The sequence below is a fragment of the Antechinus flavipes genome, chromosome 6, assembly GCF_016432865.1.
Source record: "Antechinus flavipes isolate AdamAnt ecotype Samford, QLD, Australia chromosome 6, AdamAnt_v2, whole genome shotgun sequence".
Lineage (NCBI taxonomy): Eukaryota > Metazoa > Chordata > Mammalia > Dasyuromorphia > Dasyuridae > Antechinus > Antechinus flavipes.
The window spans coordinates 210,087,367-210,110,724 of record NC_067403.1 but is presented as its reverse complement, the minus strand read 5'-3'; the positions used below and the strand labels follow the sequence as shown (position 1 = coordinate 210,110,724).

General features: G+C 39.3%; 1 protein-coding gene across 3 annotated transcripts in view; it reads right to left on the bottom strand.

The window, feature by feature from the left end:
- The window catches only part of ZNF143 (zinc finger protein 143), a 41,673-nt gene that overhangs the window by 4,176 nt on the left and 14,139 nt on the right, over positions 1 to 23,358 (bottom strand). For 2 of the 3 annotated variants that reach the window (XM_051967673.1, XM_051967674.1), the window contains exons 4-14: positions 21,603 to 21,686; positions 21,045 to 21,128; positions 17,858 to 18,054; positions 16,572 to 16,646; positions 13,792 to 13,911; positions 12,141 to 12,216; positions 11,424 to 11,549; positions 7,510 to 7,689; positions 5,726 to 5,953; positions 3,600 to 3,748; positions 356 to 517 (exon numbers count right to left, since the gene is read on the bottom strand). In XM_051967673.1, the coding sequence (XP_051823633.1) occupies positions 356 to 517; positions 3,600 to 3,748; positions 5,726 to 5,953; positions 7,510 to 7,689; positions 11,424 to 11,549; positions 12,141 to 12,216; positions 13,792 to 13,911; positions 16,572 to 16,646; positions 17,858 to 18,054; positions 21,045 to 21,128; positions 21,603 to 21,686 (1,481 nt within the window). The remainder of the gene's footprint in view (positions 1 to 355; positions 518 to 3,599; positions 3,749 to 5,725; positions 5,954 to 7,509; positions 7,690 to 11,423; positions 11,550 to 12,140; positions 12,217 to 13,791; positions 13,912 to 16,571; positions 16,647 to 17,857; positions 18,055 to 21,044; positions 21,129 to 21,602; positions 21,687 to 23,358) is intronic. The other variant, XM_051967675.1, reaches the window with a different exon arrangement.

The window sequence follows — 23,358 nt, the reverse complement described above, 5'->3', positions numbered from 1 at the left end:
CCTCATCATTAACGGGGCTGAGTTACTCCCTGGGTGAGTTGGGAGAGCTGCAAGCTGAATCTGCTTGAATGATTGCTTGGGGAGCAGTGCTGCACAGCCCTGGGGCCTTGGGAACCACAGGAGGGCAGGGCCACACAGGGCCTTGGAAGGCCCAGCACTACTGTTCATTTTACAGAGGAGGAAACTGAGACTCAGAGGAGGCCTAAAGTCATCACCCAGCAAGGAAGGGGCAGGCCTGGGATTAGAACTGCGTCACTGATTTCCAATGTGGCATTTTCCACAATGCCAGACTTTCTTCTAAGCTGACTCTGGACATTTTTTTTAATGTCACATGTATGCATACAAGGGCATTTACCTGCTGTCCTTCCGTACCCTCTGCAGTCACCATGGCTACAGAGTGTGTTCCTGCTGAAGAGATAACTGCATCATGAGCGGGAACTGTGATTGGGGTGCCATCTTGCGTCACCATTGTGATGGTATTGCCAATGGCTTGCATGTCTGCCTGAGATATGTTGACCTGAAATGGAATATTAAAAAAAAAGCAAAAACAAAAACAAAACCCCAAATCAGCAATGTTCCAAGTGCATCTGGTCTTTTGAGCCCAACTCTTCATTTAATGAATAAATTGACAATAAATGAATTTAATTTTTCTCTGGAGGCTAAGAAATGCTTTTAGTCATCAAGAAACCCACCCTGAACAACAGCCTACAAGCAGTGAGTTCAAATACTTTGCTTAGACACTAGATCTAAGGGAAGTTTCTTAACCACCATGTCTGGTCCCAAAAGCTGTCATAAATATTTCAGGCTCATGAAAGACTCTCAATGATCCCTGCTGCGAGCACACACAGTAAGGGAAACACGAGCTATCACCAGGGACAGCAACAGCATGACCATGAATAGAACAGAATCGTGATAAGCTGATGAAGCCCCCCAACCAACTGTAAGTAAACACTAGCTCAAGTACTACTTGGAGATGGAGTGACTTAAGAGATCCTGGCATCCAAGATGGAAAGTGACCTGCTGGAAGGTCACAAAACAGAGCCAGACTCAGAGACCTTTCTTTTGAGAACTGCCCCAATCTGCTTCTTCTTCATCCTGCTTCCCTGCTCTCTCACATACATCAAGGGAGAAAGGAAGTCAGGGGGAGAGGAAGGAAGATGTGCTCTACAAACCAAATGATACCTCATCTTTTTCTACACTTCCGCCGCTGGCTGTGCACCAAGATGAGTGGTGATTTTTGTCACCAAAAATGTTGAAACTGTTTCTTTGACTACTTGTCAGTGACACTGGAGAGAATTAATAATTTGGGTAGGAGACGGATTAAATGAACTAATTCCAAATTCTTTTCCAACTTGGAAATTCCAATGCAATCACCAATTAGTGAACAATGTAAAATAGATGAGGAAACACTCCAGGGTTAGATGCATTATAAACTAGGAATCCCAAAGTTCCTTAGGCACCTTCCTACCACTCTTTTGGTCATACAAAGATATAAAACAGATCATTAAGTCTTTATGAATAAACATAAGCTTAAATATATAAGCTATTAATAGATATTTATAATACAATTTTTATAGTTTTATATGGCATAAAAATATATAAACAAAGATGCAGCAGTAATACAAAAACAGGAGTGCTATAAATATATGCTAATATGATGTTCCACTCTGAAAGAGTATATTGATTATAGAAAATATAGGTGCTTTGGAGAAGGAAATTTAGATATTCAGAGGTTTCCTGGAGGACATAGAAATTGAATCAGACTTGGAAGAACAGCAGTATTAGCCCAGTATAGGCAAAAAACACAAGGGTGAGCCCTTTTCTCTTATTTTTCCTTTTATTTCCATGGAAATCTCTGGGCCTAGAGGTACAGTCTTCAACCATACCTTTCAGGTTATAATGTACACATGATCAAATTGGCTTCAGCAATTTGTTGTGAGTCCTATTATGAAATCTGCTTTGGAGGCTTTTCAAGCCAAACGTATGGGGCTTGGATAAAAATGTTAATACTCATGTGAGAGAGTTCTCTGTTCTAAATGCACTTCTGGGTATTGTATCAGGAGATGAATTTTCTCCATGGAAAGAGGTATTTGTGCTAAAAAGTTATCATACTCAGCTTAAAGGAAAGGGTAGAGAGCAATTTGAAGTAAAAGGAGCAAGGTTTCTGGATTTAGGTGTCTGAGAATATCTTTTCTACAGTTTACAGGATGAATTGTCCAAACTTTTGGCTGGGTCTACAGCTTGAGAGGATTATACTGTTAAGGTCAGCTGGGATAGTGGGCTAGTGATTGAGAATGATATAACAACTTTTATTATTTCCTGGTATTCCTGATTGGGTCAGACATTTGATACATTTGTAGCTCTGAATAAAATGAGGGAGTAATAAAGAAAAATGAGGATAAATTGTGGATAAGCGTTTTCTTAAAAAAAAAAAAAGTTTCTTAGTAGGACAAATACCAACATTATTAGTAGTAACATTTATTGAGCACTTACTACTTAGAGCAGAACTCTAGTGTCCCAGGGATGGTTCTAAATTTTTCTGGTTATAATGAATTTACTGAGATGGGGGGGAGGAGAGGAAGCATCATTCAAACTTCTAAGGATAGCTTTTTGAAACAGACTTGGGTCATTCAAATAATCATTTTTAAAAATTCATTTTAAATTTTAAGAAAGCAAGCCCAATTATTGTTTATTTAATGTAATGAGAAGACTAGCTTTACATCAATTGCATGATACTATGGTTCGTTAATGCTTTCACAGCTAGGTAGAACAATGGACAGAGCACTGAATCTGGAGTCAGGAATGAGTTCAACTCTGGTCACAGACACTGACATGCTGTGTGATCCTGTCTCATATTCCTTGAGAGGATCAGATGAGATAACCTATGTAAAGCACTTGCAGACCATAAAATGCTAAATAAATGTGAACTATTATTATTACTATTTATATTCTGTATTATACTTTTAAGTACTATTTGTATCACTAAAATACATTTATATTCATTTTAGAGAAGTTGTAACACACTTTTATTCTTTAAATAACTGTAAATATTTATAAACATTAAATGTTTGGGATTAATGTCTAATGGGATTAATATATAAAATATGTTATATTAACAATATAAAGGGCCTGCTTTATGATCAACTTCAGAGGCATGTAACTAAAAGTACACCTGCACAGGACTCAGAATCTTAGAGCCATCTTTGACTTCTCCTTCTTTCCATAACCTGTTCTCCAACTTCTCTGTAGACTAGTGCTGTTACCCTTTGTGGTTTGTGGTACCTCTCCCTTTGTTTCTTCTTCCTGTTCTATTACACCATCTCAGCTCCTGATTATTCTCTACTTGTACTGTTTGCTAAAAGTCTCTCTACTTTGTAGATAACTTCCATATTAACGTTTCCAAAACTCTGTTTTAATCTTGTCACTCAACAGTTCAAAAATGTTAAGGTTCCTTACTGTTCATGGGATAAATTTCAAATTTCCTTAACCTGATAATCAGGGATCTGACCCAGATCTACAAATCTAGCTTCATCTCCCAACATTCTCAGATAGGACATGCTCCAGGATTTTCAGTTGACTTTTCTATGGTGAATACTTACATGTTGGGTTCCATCCTGGGATATGAGTGTTACTTGCTGGCTCAATCCACTCTGAGTTACTGTAGCTACTTGTGCAGATACAACATCTTCCCCTTCTACACCTGTAACATATGTTATCTGAGGACCTTTGAGCACATCCTCACCTTGACCTGTTAAAAAAAATACATACAAATTAAAGTCAAAAGGAAAAAAGGCAAAGATCTTAGTGTTATGAAATTACTAACCATAAAGAGTGATACTTTATAATCTCCTCCTCTTCCCTAAATTTAACATCATCAAATCCCACAAGTTATTCCAAATTCTTTGGTCTGTTTTCTCCTCCTTGTTAAAGAGTGTGTGTTTTGGGGGAGGTGAAGAAGACATATGTAAATAAAGCTTCCAAAAATAACCAAAAGTAAATATGAGTTTAGTTATATACTCATCTTACTTAGTCTACTGGTTTAGAAGAGTGAAAAAAAATAATGCCCAGAGATAACGATTCATTGTGTTACAATACTTACCAGAAAATCTAAATGGTTGGTAAATACAATAAATGGTACTAACAAGTATTCATTAACACAGGTGACCTCCGGCTCTCAGGAAAGGACGCCCACCCACCATTGTGTAAGGATATACTATCTGAGTTCAAGTTAATCATTTAATAAGCCAAATAAGTTCTTAATCTATTTCTTAAATAATCATAGGGCACTCCAGTGTCCCTGTTATAGTTATACCAATCAGTAGGAGCCAAACCTAGCAATCATATCAGATCTGTCTCTCTATTCTGTCCTCCATTCTCTATCTCTCATAAGAAGCAGATCTTTATTTCAATTTAAAAAGGAAATTGAAGGTAAACTACAGTGTTATAAGCTGTTGCCTGAAGTCTGTGCTTAACTTCATCTTCCATCAATAATTAAGGTAAATACACCTTTCTATTCACTTCCTTTTAAAAGGTTAAAAAAAATTTAAGTCTACCATCTGGTAGAATCTGGAAATCACTGAGAAATATGGTGTGAGATTGGAAGGGGAGAGGAAAGGTGTAAGGATTCCCACATTTTCCCACTGTGTTCAAAAAAGAAAAGTCTGAATAGTTGTCATCCCACTAATCCACTACTTCTCTCATCTCCCCAATTCCATCTCTTCTCCTCTTGGCCCAGAGGTGTTTTATAAACTTCACTAGTCACAGCTGCCACTTGCACAACTCTCAAAGGTCACCAGATACTTTCAACAATCCTGTGAAGTGTGTAATGCAAGTGTTCTTCTTCCATTTATAAATGAGGATTCTGATCCTCATTGTGCCCAAGGTGACAGAAGAAGGCAGTGAGGGAGCCAAGCTGCTAGGTCAGGTGTGCTGAGCACCCCACTCCGCTCTACAATGCTGCCCTGCCCCTTCCCCAAAGTCAAGCTCTCCCATAAACCACTGTGCCATCCATGCCGATTCCCCATTAGAGAGGACCAGGGACTGTCCTTTTCAGAAGGTTAACCAAGGGAGTGCTTTGCTCACTGGTAAGAACACTCTACTCAAGAGAAAGGAGACCTCTATGAGTCCTGGTCTAGCTCTGACTCTTGGGCCCCTCTGGGAAGTTGGAGCTCTGTGAATTTCAGTTTTCTCATCTGTACAATGGGGCTAACAATACAGGTTTCTGTATGAAGACAGTGCTTTGTAAGCTTTAAACATTATAAATGTGTATTATTAGTCAAGAGTTTCCTTGTATTTCTCCCTCCTCCCTCCCCCCCAACTCCTAGGCAACTGGGGGGTTAAGTGACTTGCCCAGGATCACACAACTAGGAAGTATTACATATGTCTGAAACCAGATTTGAACTCAGGTCCTCCTGACCTCAGGCCTGTGCTCAATCCCCTGAGCCAGCTAGCTGACCCTCCTTGTATTTCTTCAAGAATGAACAGTTTATTCCCATGGAAAGTACCATCTCCGAGTTTCCAAATGGCAGAGCTGTGCAGCTAGTCCCAGGTACAGTCAGAAAGGAAACTCATTCCCAAGAGAGCGCTGGGTCAGACCTCTCCCGAACGAGAACCACAGCTTTCTCCAGCTGGTTCTGGCAAATTAGCCCCAAACCAGACTGTGGGAAAGACTTCCAAGAGGGCTCCAAACAAGCCCCTCCTGCCCCCCAGGGAGACAGCCACTCACCCGGAGGGGGCTCGAAAAAGGCTTCTTGCTCCTCCTCGATAGGCTCTGTGTCGTTGTGAGCTGTTCGCTTGTGCATCGCGAGGGTGGAGATCTGCTTATATGTCTTCCCACAGTGATTGCAGTTGTATGGTTTGGAGTGAGTGTGAACCACGTGGTGTTTGTACAAACTGGAATATTCTGTGAATCGTTTATCACACCCAGGGACTGTACAAACATATGGCTTCTCACCTATGGAAAAAATAGCCACACACACACAAAGCCAACATGTCACACATTAGCTGCAAAAACTAAAAGCTCTACAACAGTTTTCCCAGGAAAGGATGGATAGGGACAGCAATAAACTTCCCACCAGGGATAACACTAGAAGAATGGTGGGAAAAGCCCACACACTCCTATTCCAAATGGTTCCAGCCGAGGCCCCTGGCTTTCTAGCGAGGATTCCTAGGATTCTACCTTCCTTGGCACCTTGCCCATATCTCCAAAAATAAATATTTAACCTTTTTTTTTAATTAAAAAAAAATCCTAGCAAAACATTTCAATCTCAGCTTTCTGAAGTCTTAACTTAGTGTTTTCTGCAACTAGACAAGCTATTCACACCTGAACGATATATTTTTAAATTTTTTTAGTAAAGTTTTTTATTTTCAAAACATGTGCACAGATAAATTTTCAACATTGATCTTTGCATAGCCTTGTGTTCCAAATTTTCCCTTCTCCCCACCCCCTCCCCTAGATGGCAAGTAATCCAATATGTTAAACATATTGAAATATATACTGAACACTATCTACTATCATAAAAAAAAAAAAATAGCCATCATTACTGTTAATACTGCACCTGGCAGGCAGAGCCGCTTATGGTTAGGAAGTTGGTCTTAAGAGTCTAAAAAAGCCTGGATCCAAATTCCACACCTAACACATACTGGTTGTGTGACACTGGCCAAGTCATTGGGTCTTCTCAGGGCCCTGGGAAAACTTAAGCCTGAACTAGATTAAAATGGAATCTGGAAATATTTAACAAAAGAAATAATATACATTCTGTGTGCATATATTATAATGTATATAACATATGTGTGTGTGATATGTGTGTATATATATTATATATGTATACAAGATATGTGTATGACTCTCCATGTTCAGTAAACATGATGTTTATTTGAAGTTTTCTTCTAAAATTTTTTCAAAAATTTTTTTGATTTACATGTAAATAGAAATTTTCAACTTTTTTTAAAGTTCCATATTCACTCCCATTTTCTTTGAAAAGGGAAGCAATTTGATTATAGGTTAATATATGTGCAAATTTGTAGTTTTCTGAGTCAATAAACAGCCTGCAAGGATTCTTATGCATGGTTTAGAGTCTCCCATTTCTACCTGAGTTTGACACTGCTGCCCTGTGCAGATCTATCACAGGTTTGGACCCCCTTCCCACTCCCACCCCCCCAAAAAAAACAACAGTTCATTGAAATGTAGGAAAGGAAAATCAAATTTTTAACAGAGTTGGCTACTTCAGGAAAAGGAACCATAGATGTCTTTTAGTGACCTCACCTGATCTTCTGTGACCACAAAAAACCAACCATACCCATACATTGTGTACCCAGATCTGTAAGGGGCAGGTACAAAAGAAGCCTAATGCATTGCCTGTGCCCTCTGGCTAGGGGCTAAGACTCATACACACAAAGCCAGGGGCACTGTGGGAGGGGATGGAGTAGGCAAGGTGGCTTCCTGGGAGACAAAAGCTGATAAATGGAGTATGAGAAGCCATGCAGATCCCAACCACAAAGACTGATTACCTGTATGTATCCTCACGTGATTCTTATAATTCGTTGCACTGGCAAATGCTCTCCCACATCCTGGCTCTGTACAGTAATAGGGTCTTTCTCCCGTGTGTGTCCTAATGTGAACTTTTCTGATGTTTGATGTAGTAAAAGACCTGCCGCATCCTTCATGGGGACACTTAAAGGGGCGTTCACCTGTAAATAGAGAAGGGTAAATCAAACGGTTAGGAAGTACCATCGATAAGGTGCTGTCAGATGTACAGCTGCATCTGTAGGTTTTGTTCAAGCTATTTTTTTCTTTTCTCCAACGGAAAGTTCACTGGGTGGGAAGGAAGACATAAAAGCTGGAAATGACTGATATAAAAAAAAAGGCATCAATAAGATATTTTTAATAAATAAAAAGCACAATCAAAATTCATGATTTGCAGCTTTGCTACTTGGATTTCTCTTGAGCAAAACTTTTTATGTAAAGTTTATTTTCCTCTTCCATGTTTAAAGGGATATAGGAAACTTTCTGAACAGAAATAAGAACTCACATAACTAATTACATGAAAGTCTCAGGAAGAATTATCAAATCTGTGCATTTTAATAAGACTGAAAATTATGGAGGAATAATTGTGTAAAATTTGGCCAATTAGGAAAATGAGTCTTTCCCTTTTGTGGTAATTTTTTTTTTTTAATTTTATTTTTTGGTAGCCCTGTTTGTAATGGCTAGAAGCTGGAAAATGAATGGATGCCCATCAATTGGAGAATGGTTGAGTAAATTGTGGTATATGAACGTTATGGAATATTACTGTTCTGTAAGGAATGACCAGCGGGATGAATACAGAGAGGACTGGAGAGACTTACATGAACTGATGCTAAGTAAAATGAGCAGAACCAGGAGATCATTATACACTTCAACAACAATACTATATGAGTATCAATTTTGATGGAAGTGTCTCTCTTTGGCAATGAGAAGATCCAATTCAGTTCTGATTGATCAATGATGGACAGAAGCAGCTACACCCAAAGAAAGAACACTGGGAAATGAATATAAACTGCTTGCATTTTTGTTTTTCTTCCCGGGTTATTTATACCTTCTGAATTCAATTCTCCCTGTGCAACAAGAAAACTGTTCGGTTCTGCACACATATATTGTATCTAGGATATACTGTAACCTATTCAACATGTAAAGGACTGCTTGCCATCTGGAGGAGGGGGTGGAGGGAGGGAGGGGAAAAATCGGAACAGAAGTGAGTGCAAGGGATAATGTTGTAAAAAATTACCCTGGCATGGGTTCTATGAATAAAAAGTTATTAAAAAAAATTTTATTTTTAATCTACATTGCTTTATGAATCCTGTTGGGAGAGAAAAATCAGAACAAAAAGGAAAAACTATGAGAGAGAAAAAAGAACAACAGAAAAAAGAAATGAACATAGCATATGTTGATTTACATTCAATCTCCACAGTTCTATTTCTGGATACAGATGGCATTTTCTAATTAAAGTCTATTGGGATTGGCCTTGGATGTGGGTAATATCATATAGAAAAGGAAATGATCCTTTCTTCATCAGTTTGACATTAACTACACTAAAAACTGATCAGTCTGCAGGCCTCTAAGTATTCCCCAGTACCAGGCATAGGCAAAAGGAATATATCAATTGTCTTCCAAAAATGAAAAAGAAACTAGACTTCTCTTTTAATTTTCCAATAAATGCAGATGCAGTTCCAGAAAAGATGTCATTTTAAACATCACAAGAAATTATAGAAAATTTACTCACTATTCTATCAAAATAAAGAACACATGAAGTAGAAATTTGCAACTACTGATCCATGTTCCCACAAGTCCTGCATATATAACTTCTCCCTTGTGCTCTTTATTTTGGTAGACTAGTATCTGAAATTTTTTTAAAGCTCAAGTTTAATATCTTCCCCTTTTTTCAAGTATCGTAAGCTCTGATTTTCAAAATTAGAAAAATGTCACCAAACTAAACAGAATTCTTTTCTTGAACTCAATCTGGTTCAAATATTCTTCCTGACTCAAGTCTTCATCTGGAAACTAAAATTGTTAAGTCTAAAAATGTGGTGGTTTTATTTATATCAGTGACAAAAATAGATCCCAGGTAGACTGGAAAATCTGTTCCATTTTTTCCTATTTCAACTAGAGGATAGATGCTCTTGGGATGATCCAGCTTGATAACGTCTCTCAGCAAGGATTTTGCAGACTCATTCCCTGTCTACAACACTATTCATATTCATTGTTATATGAAGGAATGTCATTCATAATTTTCTACCATTCTCTTCCATGGTATATTGTAAACGAATTTATATTCTAAATCAGTATCAGTTTTGTTGGCTAACGAGGTTTCTGGGTTCTTTTGGAGTGCTTCATATTGTGAAGACTGTTTTATATCAATTAAGCTTCTTTAGGAAATGGTGATTATAATCAATGTATTTTTCTTTATCTTTTTAATAGCTTCAACAGGTTCTTTGAAAAGATTAAGTTGAAGTCAATGTAATACACACCATATCTTCTCATCTTTCTGTTTTCAAACAATTTGAATTGATTTTGATTTTTGTTTGAACTACTCAGTGGTCTAATTATATATAGACAATTGATTTAGAAATTACTCTCCAATCAACTAATCATTTCCTATTTATTAAGGCACAATCCATTCTTTTTTGCAGATCTCTGTATTTACTCCTTCTCTGTCCTTGGGCTTCTCAGCAATCTACACATCTTTTGACTTTTTCATTTTAAAATTTTGAATTATTTTTCCAAGAGATTTCTCCCTGGTGTTCATTCTTGCATTGAAGAGACAAAGTTGCCATATACATATATATACATATACACACATATGCATAGATACAGATCTTATCAAGCTCTTCACTTAATTTTTTTCTTTCTTCCTCTTGTACAACAGAAATGGGTGCATACCCTAACCCTGGTGGTCTTTTTGCCCAAGTTCATTACAAACACTGTAAGTCAAGACTACAAATGCCATTTTCTAACCTTTCCCTGGATGTGGAGGTGATATTGGGTTGTTGAAAGTCTCACCAGTGGAGCACAAATTCTAATAGATTCTATCAAGATGGAAAGACTGAGTGTGGTCCAGGTGGTTATGAAATATTTAAGAGTTCTTGTTTTAAATCAAAGGGCTAGCTAGAGAACCTGGCTTTTAGAAAAATATTCTGATAACTTTATTTCAATATAATTTGTTCCCTTGGTAATATTATTTTGTTTTATGCATTTAAAAATATTACTCTGGGAAGAGACAGATTTCCCCAGATTGCCAACAGGGTCTATGACTCCCCAAAAGATTAAGAACTGGTACGAAATGAAACCAGAAGATAAAAGCAAATTATACTAGGTGTTAGCATGGTTCACACGTTCTCTCTGAAGAGCCTAGATTATGTTGAGGATAAATATTCTATTTTTAATAGCCAGGGGGAAAAAATGGCCAGTGAGTTTTCTATTGGGTTATTGTAGAAAATTCTTTAGATGAACAAAAATCTCAATGCCTGTGGGTAGAAATGTCCCGTGGTGTTTAAAATACCCTCGCTTACATGCTCAGTACAAATGAAATCATAGCTTGTGCTGAGTGACTGCCCGATCTGACTTCTAACTCCACAAAGTTGATAGAGGATAAACCAAGAGCAGGGAGAGCAAGAAGGGGGAGAGCCCAGGCACCTATGGGAGAGGGAAAGGAAGGGAAAGCAGAGGTAACCCAAGGGAACTGTGCCAGTTCAGTGCCATCTGTGTTCTGCAGCAGGGTATAGATTAAAGAGTGTCAGGCTTGGGATCTGAGGGGGTTTGGGTTGTCATTCTGGCCTGGCACTACCGAGCTGTCTGACCTGAGTCTGTGTGCCCATGCATAAGATCAAGTGCCTGGACATTAGCATCCCTGAGAGCTAATGTCTCATGAGCTTATCCACAATGCCAGTACCTGTGTGAGTTCGAATGTGTTTCTGAAGGTCACCCGATGTTTTAAAAGACTTCGTACAATTATCTTCTGAACACCGATATGGCTTTTCTCCTGTGTGGGTTCTAAAATGACTTTTTAATCCGTAACCTTAAAAGAAAAGAAAATTTAAACACAAACCCTCAGCATTCAATCACTGAATAAAACAGATGAAAGCCATTTAATTCTTATTAGAATGGGAATAGCACAGTAGACAACTGAAATGCATATTGGAATGAGACAGGGTCACAGGGATAACCTTCTCATAGAAAACTGTAAAATTTTAGAAGTAGCATTCCTAATGGGTTAGATTCTACTTGTGACAGTATAAGGTGACCTTTCCCATTCAAAGAGCTTATATCAGAGAGAAAAAAGAGACGTTAATGCATGCATACAGGAAGAGGATTTGGGTAAAAAAATTTTTTTTCAATTTTTCATTTTCTCTCTTCTTGTCTAAAAGGAGGCAAGGAAAGCCTCATTCCTGGGGGAACAAAGGAGAGCAGAAAATGGAACCAAGGGAAGGGGCTAAAGAGAACAGGGGACAGAGAAAGGGGACAGGGCAGAGGGGTCAACAAGCCACTTAGGAGGAGGATCTTCACCCCTCTTTTATGTATGAGAAATCAAAAGCACCACAGCTTGCTGCCCCACGGCCTGCCTCTGCCAACACAAGTGGGTGAAGGACAGAGAATGTTGTGTTTTCACCTGTGGCAAAGGCCTTCCCACAGCCAAGATGCTCACACTGGTACGGCCGGTCCCCTGTGTGTGACCTTTCATGGACCTGTTAAAATAGGGCTGTCAGTCTGTCTCCCTTTGGATATTCCCACCATGAAAACAGTAGCATTCACAACTGGCCCACTTCCCCTCACTTCAGATCTGGGGTTTTGTAAAATCAGAAACCATGCTCAACCCCTTCCCCTAAATAGCTCAACATACCCTTCATAGTTCATCTCGTGAAAAACAAAGCCTGTCTTAAGATTCCCAGCATGAGTTTTCACCTGTGTTTGTCATTGTGCAACCAATACTGACTGTGTGTACTGAGACTCAAAGCACTATGGGGGGCGGGGATATAGTTTGCCTTCAGTTCAGTCCCTGCCCTTACAAGCTACTGGAGATAAAACACAAGGATGACCGAATGTGAAAGAACAATGAAAAAGGCATGGAACCAAGCCTGGAGGGAAGAGATGGGTTCTTTCATTTAAGCCCTGAAGGCCTCCCAGGTCCCAGGGGAAGGGCAAATACAGATAAGATGCAGTCCTGGAGCTCACGGACAAATAATACAAAGTAGAAAGTGGCAGATGCACAAGAGGAGCAACCGTAGTGCTGGAGGCAGAGATCACTGCTGCCTGTGGAATCTCAAGGCCGCCTACCTCAGCTTTCAAGGACAGGTGATGTTTCTAGAGTGGAAAACCTGGGGAGAAGAAGGGAGGGCCTAGGGCATGCTAGATACAGAGAACAGCATCAAATCTAGGAAGTGGGAAAGGGTATGGTGTATCCAGGGATGGCAGAGGGTCTGGTTTGGCTGGAGCATTCAAGGATTGGGGTGAGACAGGTACCACATTGGGTTTGAGCTTTCCTGGGTGGGTGAGAGGGTGCAAATGAAGGTTTCTGAGTAAGAACATAGCTTAAATAGTCAAATTAATAACTAGCTTTTACCTAGTGCCTACTATGTGCCCAGCCCTGTGCTAAATGTTCTACAATCACCATCTCATTTGATCCTCACAACAACCCCAAGAGGGAAGTGTTATTATTGTCCCTATTTTAGCAATGAGGAGACTGGGGTAAACTGACATCAAATGACCTGGCCAGAGTCCCACGGCTAGTGTCTGGGGCGGGGCTCCTGCCTCCAGGTCAGGGCCCTCTACCTCCTCTGCCACTGAACTAGCTCTGCCTCTCTTTACGGGGATCCCCGCCAAGCCCACTCCCCCTCTGCAGGTCATTGAGGCGGACAGACTCCGCCGTGGGGGGCCCACTCATGCCCGCTCCATAGGAGGCCTAAGCCTCCCACAGCAGAAGTGACCGCCTGTCCGCAGGAGCGTCTGCACGGCCCCAATGCCTGTCTGTGCCTTACTGTGGGCACCGGCTCTGCAGAAAACAGGCGGCGCAGCAGCACTTCTGTGCGAGACAAGACTGGGGAACCTGCCAAGGAGGGAGGGCCTGCCTTTAACCACAAATAGGGAGGATCCAGGACAGCTGATCTCAGACCACCAGGAGGGGAACGTCCGCGAGCCAGAAGCTGGCCTGGGACCAGGGGGCTCGGAGCCTGGCTGCCCATTGTTACCAGGGGGTGGCCTGGGAGGTGACACTAATGCTAAGGGTTTTAGAGCAAGGCTTCGAGAGCCCAGGGCAAGGTCACCTTGAGATGGTGAGCTGTTGTGTAGAGTTTTCCACACCCGTCGTAGTCGCACCGAAAGGTCTTTTCTCCGCTTTGCTGTGATTTTGCTGTGATTCTCGTCCCATGTCCATGTAACACAATCTGGAAAAATGATTGAAGTGACAATTTTCAAAGTAAAAAAATGAAAAACGACCTCAGATTCCGTCCCAATCTCATGATAAAGGAGGTTAGTGCCAATATTGGGGGAGTCTGAACATAGGATTTCCTCAGTTTAGGGCACGTCTCCCCCCACGTCCAGAGGGGGGCCTTTGGCTTATGCTCTTCAAGCTGCCTGCACCCTGAGAAAGTGAGAGTTTTGCTTGGATCAGCAGCTAATATGTGTCAGGGACAGAAGCTAAACTCAGGTCTTCCAAGCCAGCTCTTTATTCTCCAGCTCAGCTGGATAAAACGCCACCTAAAGGAGAAGGCAACAGATTTGCTCCCCCTACAGCCTGAGATTGGGATGGTGTTTGGGCCAAAGATTCCACAAGGTCCCGGGGGTAATGGGCAAAGTATAGTCAGATAAATGGCCCCAGTGAGATTCCCTTCCTTTCCCTTCTCATTCTCTCCCAGAATAAAACTCCTTTCCTTAGTCACAACTGCCTTATGTGTACTGTCTTTCTCTATTTAAAAAAAATAAGCATCTTGAGGACTGAGACCAGTTCTTTATACATTTTTATATCAGGCAGAACTTATCAAGGTACCTGGTAGCAGTAAATATCTAAATAAATGTCATCTTGTCCTTTTATTCTTTCTTTTCTTTTGTCTCTTTCCTTCCTGTCTTCTTTCTTCCTTTTCTAAATATAAAGCTGGAAGAAGACTTAGAGGCTATGTAGTCCAACTCCAATCCTAAATACTGACTTCTCCTTTATTGAAGAAAGTCAAGGTCCTCATTCACAGAATCATATCCCTATTCTAAGGTTTAGGAATCAAATTAGGCACACCCAACTTTCAGATAAACATGGACAAAAAGAGCCAATCTCGGTAAGGAAAATTCCTGTGGCAGACTCCTTCTATGCTCCCAAGATGCTGATGTCATAGATTTCAGTTACACTTCACTATATTATGGACTCCCCACTTTAAAAGAAATTTTAAGTGAAAAAATAATTTTAGAGTTTTCTCCCCTGAGACCTATAACCAACTCTTTAAATATATGGATATATTTAAATGGATGACTTTAGGATAGCTACATCTCAAGGGGCTGATATAAACAGAGTTTTGTAATACCAGCTCTCTCTTACCAAGTCTAAAGACACAAACAGTTGTATATTCTGCACATGTCAGAAGAATGAAAAAAATTCCAGGCCTTGAAACCAAAGATTCTAGGGTGATACAGTATATCTGCAACATCTTAATTGGAAGAGCTGTATTCCCAAAGCCAATCCATCTACTCCAGCCCATCTCTGGACAACCATTTCCTGTCCATCATTTGCTGCAGCAGACATCAAATGGCCTTCGCTAGAAGCCCCGCAGGGAGAAGGACTAGCTGCCTCTTGAGGAAGTTCAATTCATTTTTAACAGTTCTAACAGCTAGTCAGCTTTTTGTCTTCAGTGAAGCACAAATTTGCTTATCTGCAGCTGCTACTGGTTATTCCTGGTTCTGCTCTTTGGGTCAAAGGAGAACAAATCTGAACAACCCTCTTACCTTAGAGCAGGGGTCCTCAAACTATGGCCCGCAGGCCAGATGCAGCAGCTGAGGACGGTTATCCCCCTCACCCAGGGCTATGAAGTTTCTTTATTTAAAGGCCCACAAAACAAAGTTTTGGTTTTTACTATAGTCCAGCCCTCCAATAGGGGACAGTGAACTGGCCCCCTATTTAAAAAGTTTGAGGACCCCTACCTTAGAGGGTCCTTGACACCAGAAGACAGGTAATTCATTACATGAGCCTGTAATTCTTTTCTTTTCTGAATAAATGTTCCCAGCTCCTTTGACTGACCTCCATATTGCATGACATTGAGGCCTTTCATCATAATGATTGCCTTCTTCTGGAGAATATCTGACTCATCAATGTTGTTTTAAAAATGTGGCATCCAGAACTGAGAATAATATTTGAAATGTGGTCTGATTGGGGAGAGAAGATATCTCCTACCATAGTTCTGTATCCCAAGCCTCTCTAGTGGCAGTCTTAAGATTGCACTAATATTCTTAGCTCTTAGATCACAGAGTCTGTAGCCTACTAAAATTCCCAGAATAAATTGCTTTCCAGCTGTGCTTCCCTCATCTAGTATTTGTGAAGTTGATATTTTTAAATCCAAGCATAAGATTTTATATTTATATCTACTAAATTTTTCTGAATTTGACCTGTCACAGTGTTCTATAGAACCTGTCTAAATGTTTTAAAATCCTGATCCAGTCTTATGTTTTAGCTGTCCTTTCCAACTTTGGATCATGTGTAAATTTGTTAAGTGTGACATTCCTCCTAGTTTGTATCTCCAATAAGTAGTGCTAAGAAAAAGGACAACTGCAGCAGCCATGAATAGAGAACCCATTCTAAAAACAGCAACTCTCTTAGGAAGGTCCAAGAAATTAAGAGTTTCTTCATGGGATTCCTGGGTCCAGCCATAGAATAGCTCCTATAAGGTATTAGGACAATCCAAAAATATATGATCAATGCACAATCAAAAGTTTTAGGCTCTGCTATTTCACTAGGGACATTTGCCTCAGAGTCCTGAAGGAATAAAGAAATGACTTTTATACTGTTGGGCACCCCAATGGCAAGGGTCAAATGAACTCAAGTCAAGATCTTTGTAAATTTCCATACCTGCATTTTCTTTTCCTGCTCATTTTCACCTATTATCCCAGCACCAGTTACAGTGTCGCTTCCATCAATAGACACCTGGAAATAAAGGACAGAAAATAGTTAATTTTTAAATTAAGAAAACAATGGAATGTCTAAGATGCACATTTTCTAGGTCCTGTAAATATACTCTAAATATAAATATGCTCTTTGTTACGCTTCATAATCCATAACAGGGTTCTCCTCACATTCTTTCTTTCTTTTTTATTTTTTAACTTAATAGTATTTTATTTTTCCAATTACATCTATAGATACTTTTCAACATCCATTTTTCTAAGATTTTGAGTTCCAAATTTTTTTCTCCCTCCCTCCAGTTCTTTCCCTCTCTGCAAGACAACAAGAAATCTTGTTATATACATGCAATTCTTTTAAATGTATTTCCAAATTAATCATATTATGAAAGAAAAATCAGAACAAAATGGAAAAACCACAAGAAAAAAACAAACAAAAAAGATAAAAAATATGTGCTTTGATCCACAGTCTCCAAAGTTCTCTTTCTGGATGTGGATAGCATTTTTCCCATCCTAAATCTACTGGATTCATCTTAGATCACTATATTGCTGAAAAGAGCTTAGTCTATCATAGTTGAAATCTCACACAATCTTACTGTTACTGTGTACAGTGTACCTCTGGTTCTGCTCATTCCACTCAGCATCAGTTCATATAAATCTTTCCAAGCTTTTCTGAAATCAGCCTGTTCATCATTTCTTATAGAACAATAATATTCCATCACATTCATATACCATAACTTACTCAGCTATTCTCCAACTGATAGGCGACTATTCAATTTCTAATTCCTTGCCACTGAAGAAAGAGCTGCTACAAAAATGTTTATACATGTGGGTCCTTTTCCCTCTTTTTTCATCTCTTTGGGATACAGACCCAGCCTATTCACATTATTTCAATTAAACAAGTATTTGCTAAATTCCTACTACATGTAGGGGCCCTATTCTGGGAAGTATGTGAAATTTTAAGACAAACATAAAATACCCCCTTTCCTTATAAAGCTTATGCTACATAGAAATGGGACAAAAACCTATATATCATAAAGTATTAAAATATATAAAATGCTCAAGAGGAAGAAAGTACCACCTGAGTGTAGCTATAAATTTGTGCTATTTTTCACGCTCTTATTTATTTTTTTTTCTTTCAAAGAAATATCATTTTAAGGTTGCAGGATTACTCAAAGGTACTAATTCGGGCTAACATGATGAAGTTGATGGCCTTCCCATTTCAAACTAATCCCTTACCTTTGCGGCATATTGTTCCAAAGCACTTATGGTATCAGGGTCAATAGTGGCATCCCCTGTGTGCAGGCCTGCCACGGTGCCATCTGACTGAATAGCCAAGATGGTATCAGACTGGGGAACTTGTACAGTATGGTGAATGTAGGCAGTGGTGCCATCCTCCAACTGGACGGCCTGCAGTGCACTCTGGTCATAACTATCTGAGATATAAGGTTAAAAAACTGTGAGAAAGATGACAAGAATCTGGCACGCAATCAACAACTGCATCCTAGAGAGACCCAGAGAGGCAGGACAATGACAGAATGTGAACATGCAGGTCACAATAACAACACATAGAAGACCTAATAAACACCCTCCTTCCCATTATCTATTGCCCTTCTTCTACCTATGAGTAAGCAAATCTTACTAATATTATTAAACTCTTCTAATATAGACATAAATAATTTCAGCTATGCTTTTGGGTTACATGATTCCTAAGTGACCTTTCAGAATTAACATTTTATAATTTAATTCATTTCAAATGAAAGGAGAACACAATGCAAGTTACAAAGATACAGGAAAAAATGATAAACAAGAAAAATCAATAGTTATTTCTCAAATCAATTTCTATCTTTAAAAAAGTACACATGATGACTTTAATTCTGATCCATTCATTAACTTATTTAATAAGCAAGGAAGAGACCCCTGTACTCTGCCCCAGTCAGGATATATATGGAGCATTTTGATTAGGAACTGAGGGCTACAGTTTAGGAAAAGACACTGATAACCTGGAAAATGTCTAGGGCAACCACAATGGTGAAAGGCCTCCACTCTATGTCATCTAAGAAGTGGATGAAAAAGCTGGGAATGGTATCTCTGGGGAAGATGTAGGGACAAGATAGTGTGTCCTCAAGTATTTGAAATCTGATTAGTCTTGTTCTTCTTGGTTCAAGAGGCCACAATGAGGAATGGGTGAGATAAATTTAAGTTTGATATAAAAAAAAAAAATTTCCTACCAATTACAGCTATCCAAAAGTTGAATGGTCTTCCTCAACTAGATAGCTAGTTCCTCCCCTTAGAAGGTCTTCAAGCAAAAGGGAGATCACCTTGTGGATTATGTTAATAGTGAAGAGGAAAAGCACCCCAAATGGGATTGTGAGAAAAATAATCTTGAATCTTTGTAGTTAGAAGTTTATTACTAGTTCTTCACTCCCTAATGCAGATGATATTTTTAACAACCAGATGTGCTGTCCTGAAAAAACTGAGACCTTGACAACCTGATAAGCTTAAAGAAATACTGCTTATTGCTGTCTGGGAATGACACCATTAGAGTGATAACTTTTTGCCTCCTGTTTAGAATAGAAATTCCTTTTATTATGACAAATGTATCAAGAAACATTTTGATGTCTCTCTCTTCTTTCTATAAATATGTGGCCCTGAGACCACTCATTCACTAACTCCCTTGTCCTGGTGGGGTTCAGTCACTAGCTAGCAATAAACGCTCTGAAATTTTCATTATTTTGGCTGCCCTGTGTTTTCTCTCGCCTGAGCACTTTAGTAGTAAGGATTGTTTTTTGGTTTTGAGGAGGATTAAATAGTCACTAAGGGTCCTCTAACTCTGAAATCCCTCTGTTGAGTACCTATTATGTGTATAGTACTGGCTTAAGTGTTTTGGAATATATAATAATGAGCACATTGTGTTTCTGTATGTTGCTTACATGCTAATGGAGAACCCCATATGAACACAATTAATTATAATATAAACCAGAATGTCACCAGATTGCAATCTATTTAATGGCAAAAGCTTTTCCCTTTTGTACTGCCAGTACCAAGCAGGTGCCCTGCACAATGTAGGTAATCACCATTTCTTAAGTTTAACTGACAAATAATTGCTTTAAAAGCAGTATAAAGCTGATCCCTCCACCTTTCTCAAGTAGCTCAGTGTCTGGCCTAACTCACAATCTCTAACCCCAATGCCCGCACACATAGTCAGAGGCATTAATTCCCACCCAGATGGTGCCTCAAAGACTGCTCATTAACCTTCTCAGTTTCCATGAACTTCTTCACTCTGCTTCCCACACAGTCACCTTACCCTCTTGCTCTCCACCAATTCTCTCCATTTCCACTTGCAGTCAATGATCATGAGTGGATTTCTACAATGTCTTTACTGTCTGTCTCCCACTCACAAGCACTATTACAAGAGCCTCTTCCAACTGGTCTCCCTTCTCCAATCTATTCTCCACACTGATGCCAAAATAACCTTGGCAAGGTACAGGCCTGTCATGTTCTATTGTGCTCAAAAGTCTCCCCATCCCATCAAGGTTCTAGGACAGGGGACCTCAAACTTTTTTAAATAGGGGGCCAGTTCACTGTCTCTCAGACTGTTGGAGGGCCGGACTATAGTAAAAACAAAAACTTTGTTTTATGGGCCTTTAAATAAAGAATCTTCATAGCCCTGGGTGAGGGGGATAAACGTCCTCAGCTGCCGCATCTGGCCTGCAGGCTATAGTTTGAGGACTCCCGTTCTAGGACAAATGCCTCAGGTTGGCATTTCAAGTCTTTCCGAATTTCCAGGGGAGCTCACAGTGCAGGGTGACCTTTCTTACACTCTGACAGTCAGATCTGCCATAGACCATCAGTCTCTCAGTTCAGTATTTTGTCTCCTCCCATTTTATCTAAGAGCCCACTTTGGGGCAAGCTGTGCCCTCATGCCTGAAATGTTCTTCCATATCAATGCCCCTCAGAATTCTTAGCTTTCTTCAAAATGTAACTCAGGTGCCCCAAACTGTGGGAAGCGTTCCTGAGCCCCCTACTTGTCACTACCCTTCTTCTCTTCAAATTCTCTTCTCTTTGTAAACTTCTTGAGGGCAGGAGCCAGGTTCTTGCCTGGGATGAGAATGCCCACATCCTATTACTTATAAAGATAAAATACAAATTCCTTTGAGTTGCTATCTTTTCAAACTTTTTTCACAATCAGCCCATTCTTGAACACTTTTAGGGATCATGAGCTTATCAGTCCATTCCAAAGCTGGATGGCTCTGATTATTTTAAAAAAAAAAAAAAAAAAAAAAAAAAGCTGCCTCTTTCTAAGGCCCATTCTCTGCAGCTCCTTCAATATAGGAGAGCTCTTAAATAACTGATTCAAATATTAAGTCTATCCCAAATTTCTTCTCCTTTATTTGTATCCCACATGTTCCCCAAACTATTTTACCTTTGGAGGTGTGATGAATAAAAGCAGTAGTTCCATCTTCCAACTGAACTGCCTGTCCATCTTCTAGACGCAAACTGTCCCCTGCTCCAGAAGAAATACTTAAAGTTAGGTCTCAATTTTCCCATTCTGACAATTTTTTGGAGAAAAGAATACCACCGAGGAAGCATTAAAAATCTGGACAAACAACATACTCTACTTTTGTAAGCCCTTTAACATTTAGATTATGTTAGTAAATGTCAGGGTGAATTAATTAAAATCAAAAGACATCACGATGCAAGTACAGAATAACCATCTGCCCCATTGGTAGGGGATGTTATGAGAACCCTCCAAAAGAGACGATTCTCACAGACTTTATTTTGGACAAAACGTGTTCAAGCCAGCTGTTCACTTTCTCTCCAGAGCCACGAAGCACTACCTCGGTCCAGGGCTGCCCAATGCAGTGCTATCTCAAGCCCACTCCTTTTGTTAATAAGGACAAGGGGGCCTTGACTCCTACGTGCATGTAGGAGAGAAAAGCGACCCTCAGGAGAGCCCTGTTATTGTTTTTTAAATACTTACTACTCTTAGGTATGGGGAAATGCTGGACATAGGCAGCAGAACCATCTTCGAGTTGAATAACCTGGCCATCCATGAGTTTTCCATCTGAAACAGAAGATTCAGGTACTGATAAACAAATGCACACTAAATTTATATGACCACACATAATTCTTCTCCCTAGAATACTGAGGAAGGCCACAATGTATTTGGTGGGGATGCAGAACAAGAGATCTAACCTATGTTATTTGTTAATAAGGGTTTTCTTTTTCTTTTTTTTTTTTTAATTCAGTGGATGTTTATATGGAGGGAGTATTTGGGGAGAAAAGGATTTTTGTTTATTAAAATAAATGAAATTTAAAAAAAATACATTCTATGTGCAAAACTGTTTGTGGCAGCCCTTTTTGTAATGGCTAGAACCTGGAAACTGAGTGGATGCCCATCAATTGGAGAATGGCTGAATAAGTTGTGGTATATGAATGTTATGGAATATTATTGTTCTGTAAGAAATAACCAGCAGGATGATTTCAGAAAGACCTGGAGAGACTTACATGAGCTGATGCTGAGTGAAATGAGCAAGACCAGGAGATCATTACATACTTCAACAACAATACTATATGATGATCAATTCTAATGGACATGGCCATCTTCAGCAATGAGATGAACCAAATCAGTTCCATTTGTTCAATAACAAAGAGAACCAACTACACCCAGCAAAAGAACTAGCATTTCCACTCCCGCTGTTTTTGTCCGCTTGCATTTTTTACTTCCTTCTCAGGTAATTTTTACCTTATTTCTAAGTCCAGCAAAATAACTGTATGGATATATCTATACATATATTGTATTTAACATATTCTTTAACATATTTAACAAGTATTGGTCTACCTGCCATCTAGAGGAAGGGGTGGGGGGAAGGAGGGGAAAAGTTGGAACAGGATTTGCAAGAGTCAATGCTGAAAAATTACCCATGCATATATCTTGTAAATAAAAAGCTATAATAATTTTGAAAAATGATATACTCTATGCAAACTTTTCCTCTATTAATTCTCTTGTCCAATTTTTAGCTCCAACAGGCCTTCAGAGGTGAGAAGTGCTACACTTGTGAGTAACCCCTGGGCTAGCAGGGGACTAACTGTGACTCAGCTGGGGCTATTGGGACCTTTCTATTGACTCATTGACAAAAAGAGGGAAGAATCTTCCCTTTTGAGATTTTTATGAATAATCACTTAGATCTAAAGGATTTTCGGGGAGTTGTGTTCTCATTAAATAGAAAGCATAAAACAGACATTGCCTTAAGTTTTAAGTACCACAAACAATAATTGCACACACTTTTATGCTCAAGTTTGCCTATCATATTTTTAGGGATAATCTTTAAAAAAAATCCTACAATTTGAGATATGAGAGATACCCTAAGAGAAGACCTTCTGGGTAGGAAGGGCTCTTAAAGATAACCCTGCCTTGCTTCCTCATAAATATCTGGCTAGCAAAGAGTTGCTGAAACTAGGGTTTTATGATTTCAAATGGTAACATTTTTCAAAACAAAATTTATTTTAATCCAATTCAGTTTAAAATAGAAGCATATGCCACTTACTACCACAAAGAAGCAAAAGATATGTGTATGAAAATATTAATAACATCAATGACAATGATAATAAGCTAACATTTATATAATAATTTAAGATGTATATAGTACTTTACATATTATTTCATTTGACCTAGGAAAAAATCTTCCTTTGAGGGAAGTGCTATTATTGTATACATTTTTCAGATGTAGAAACTG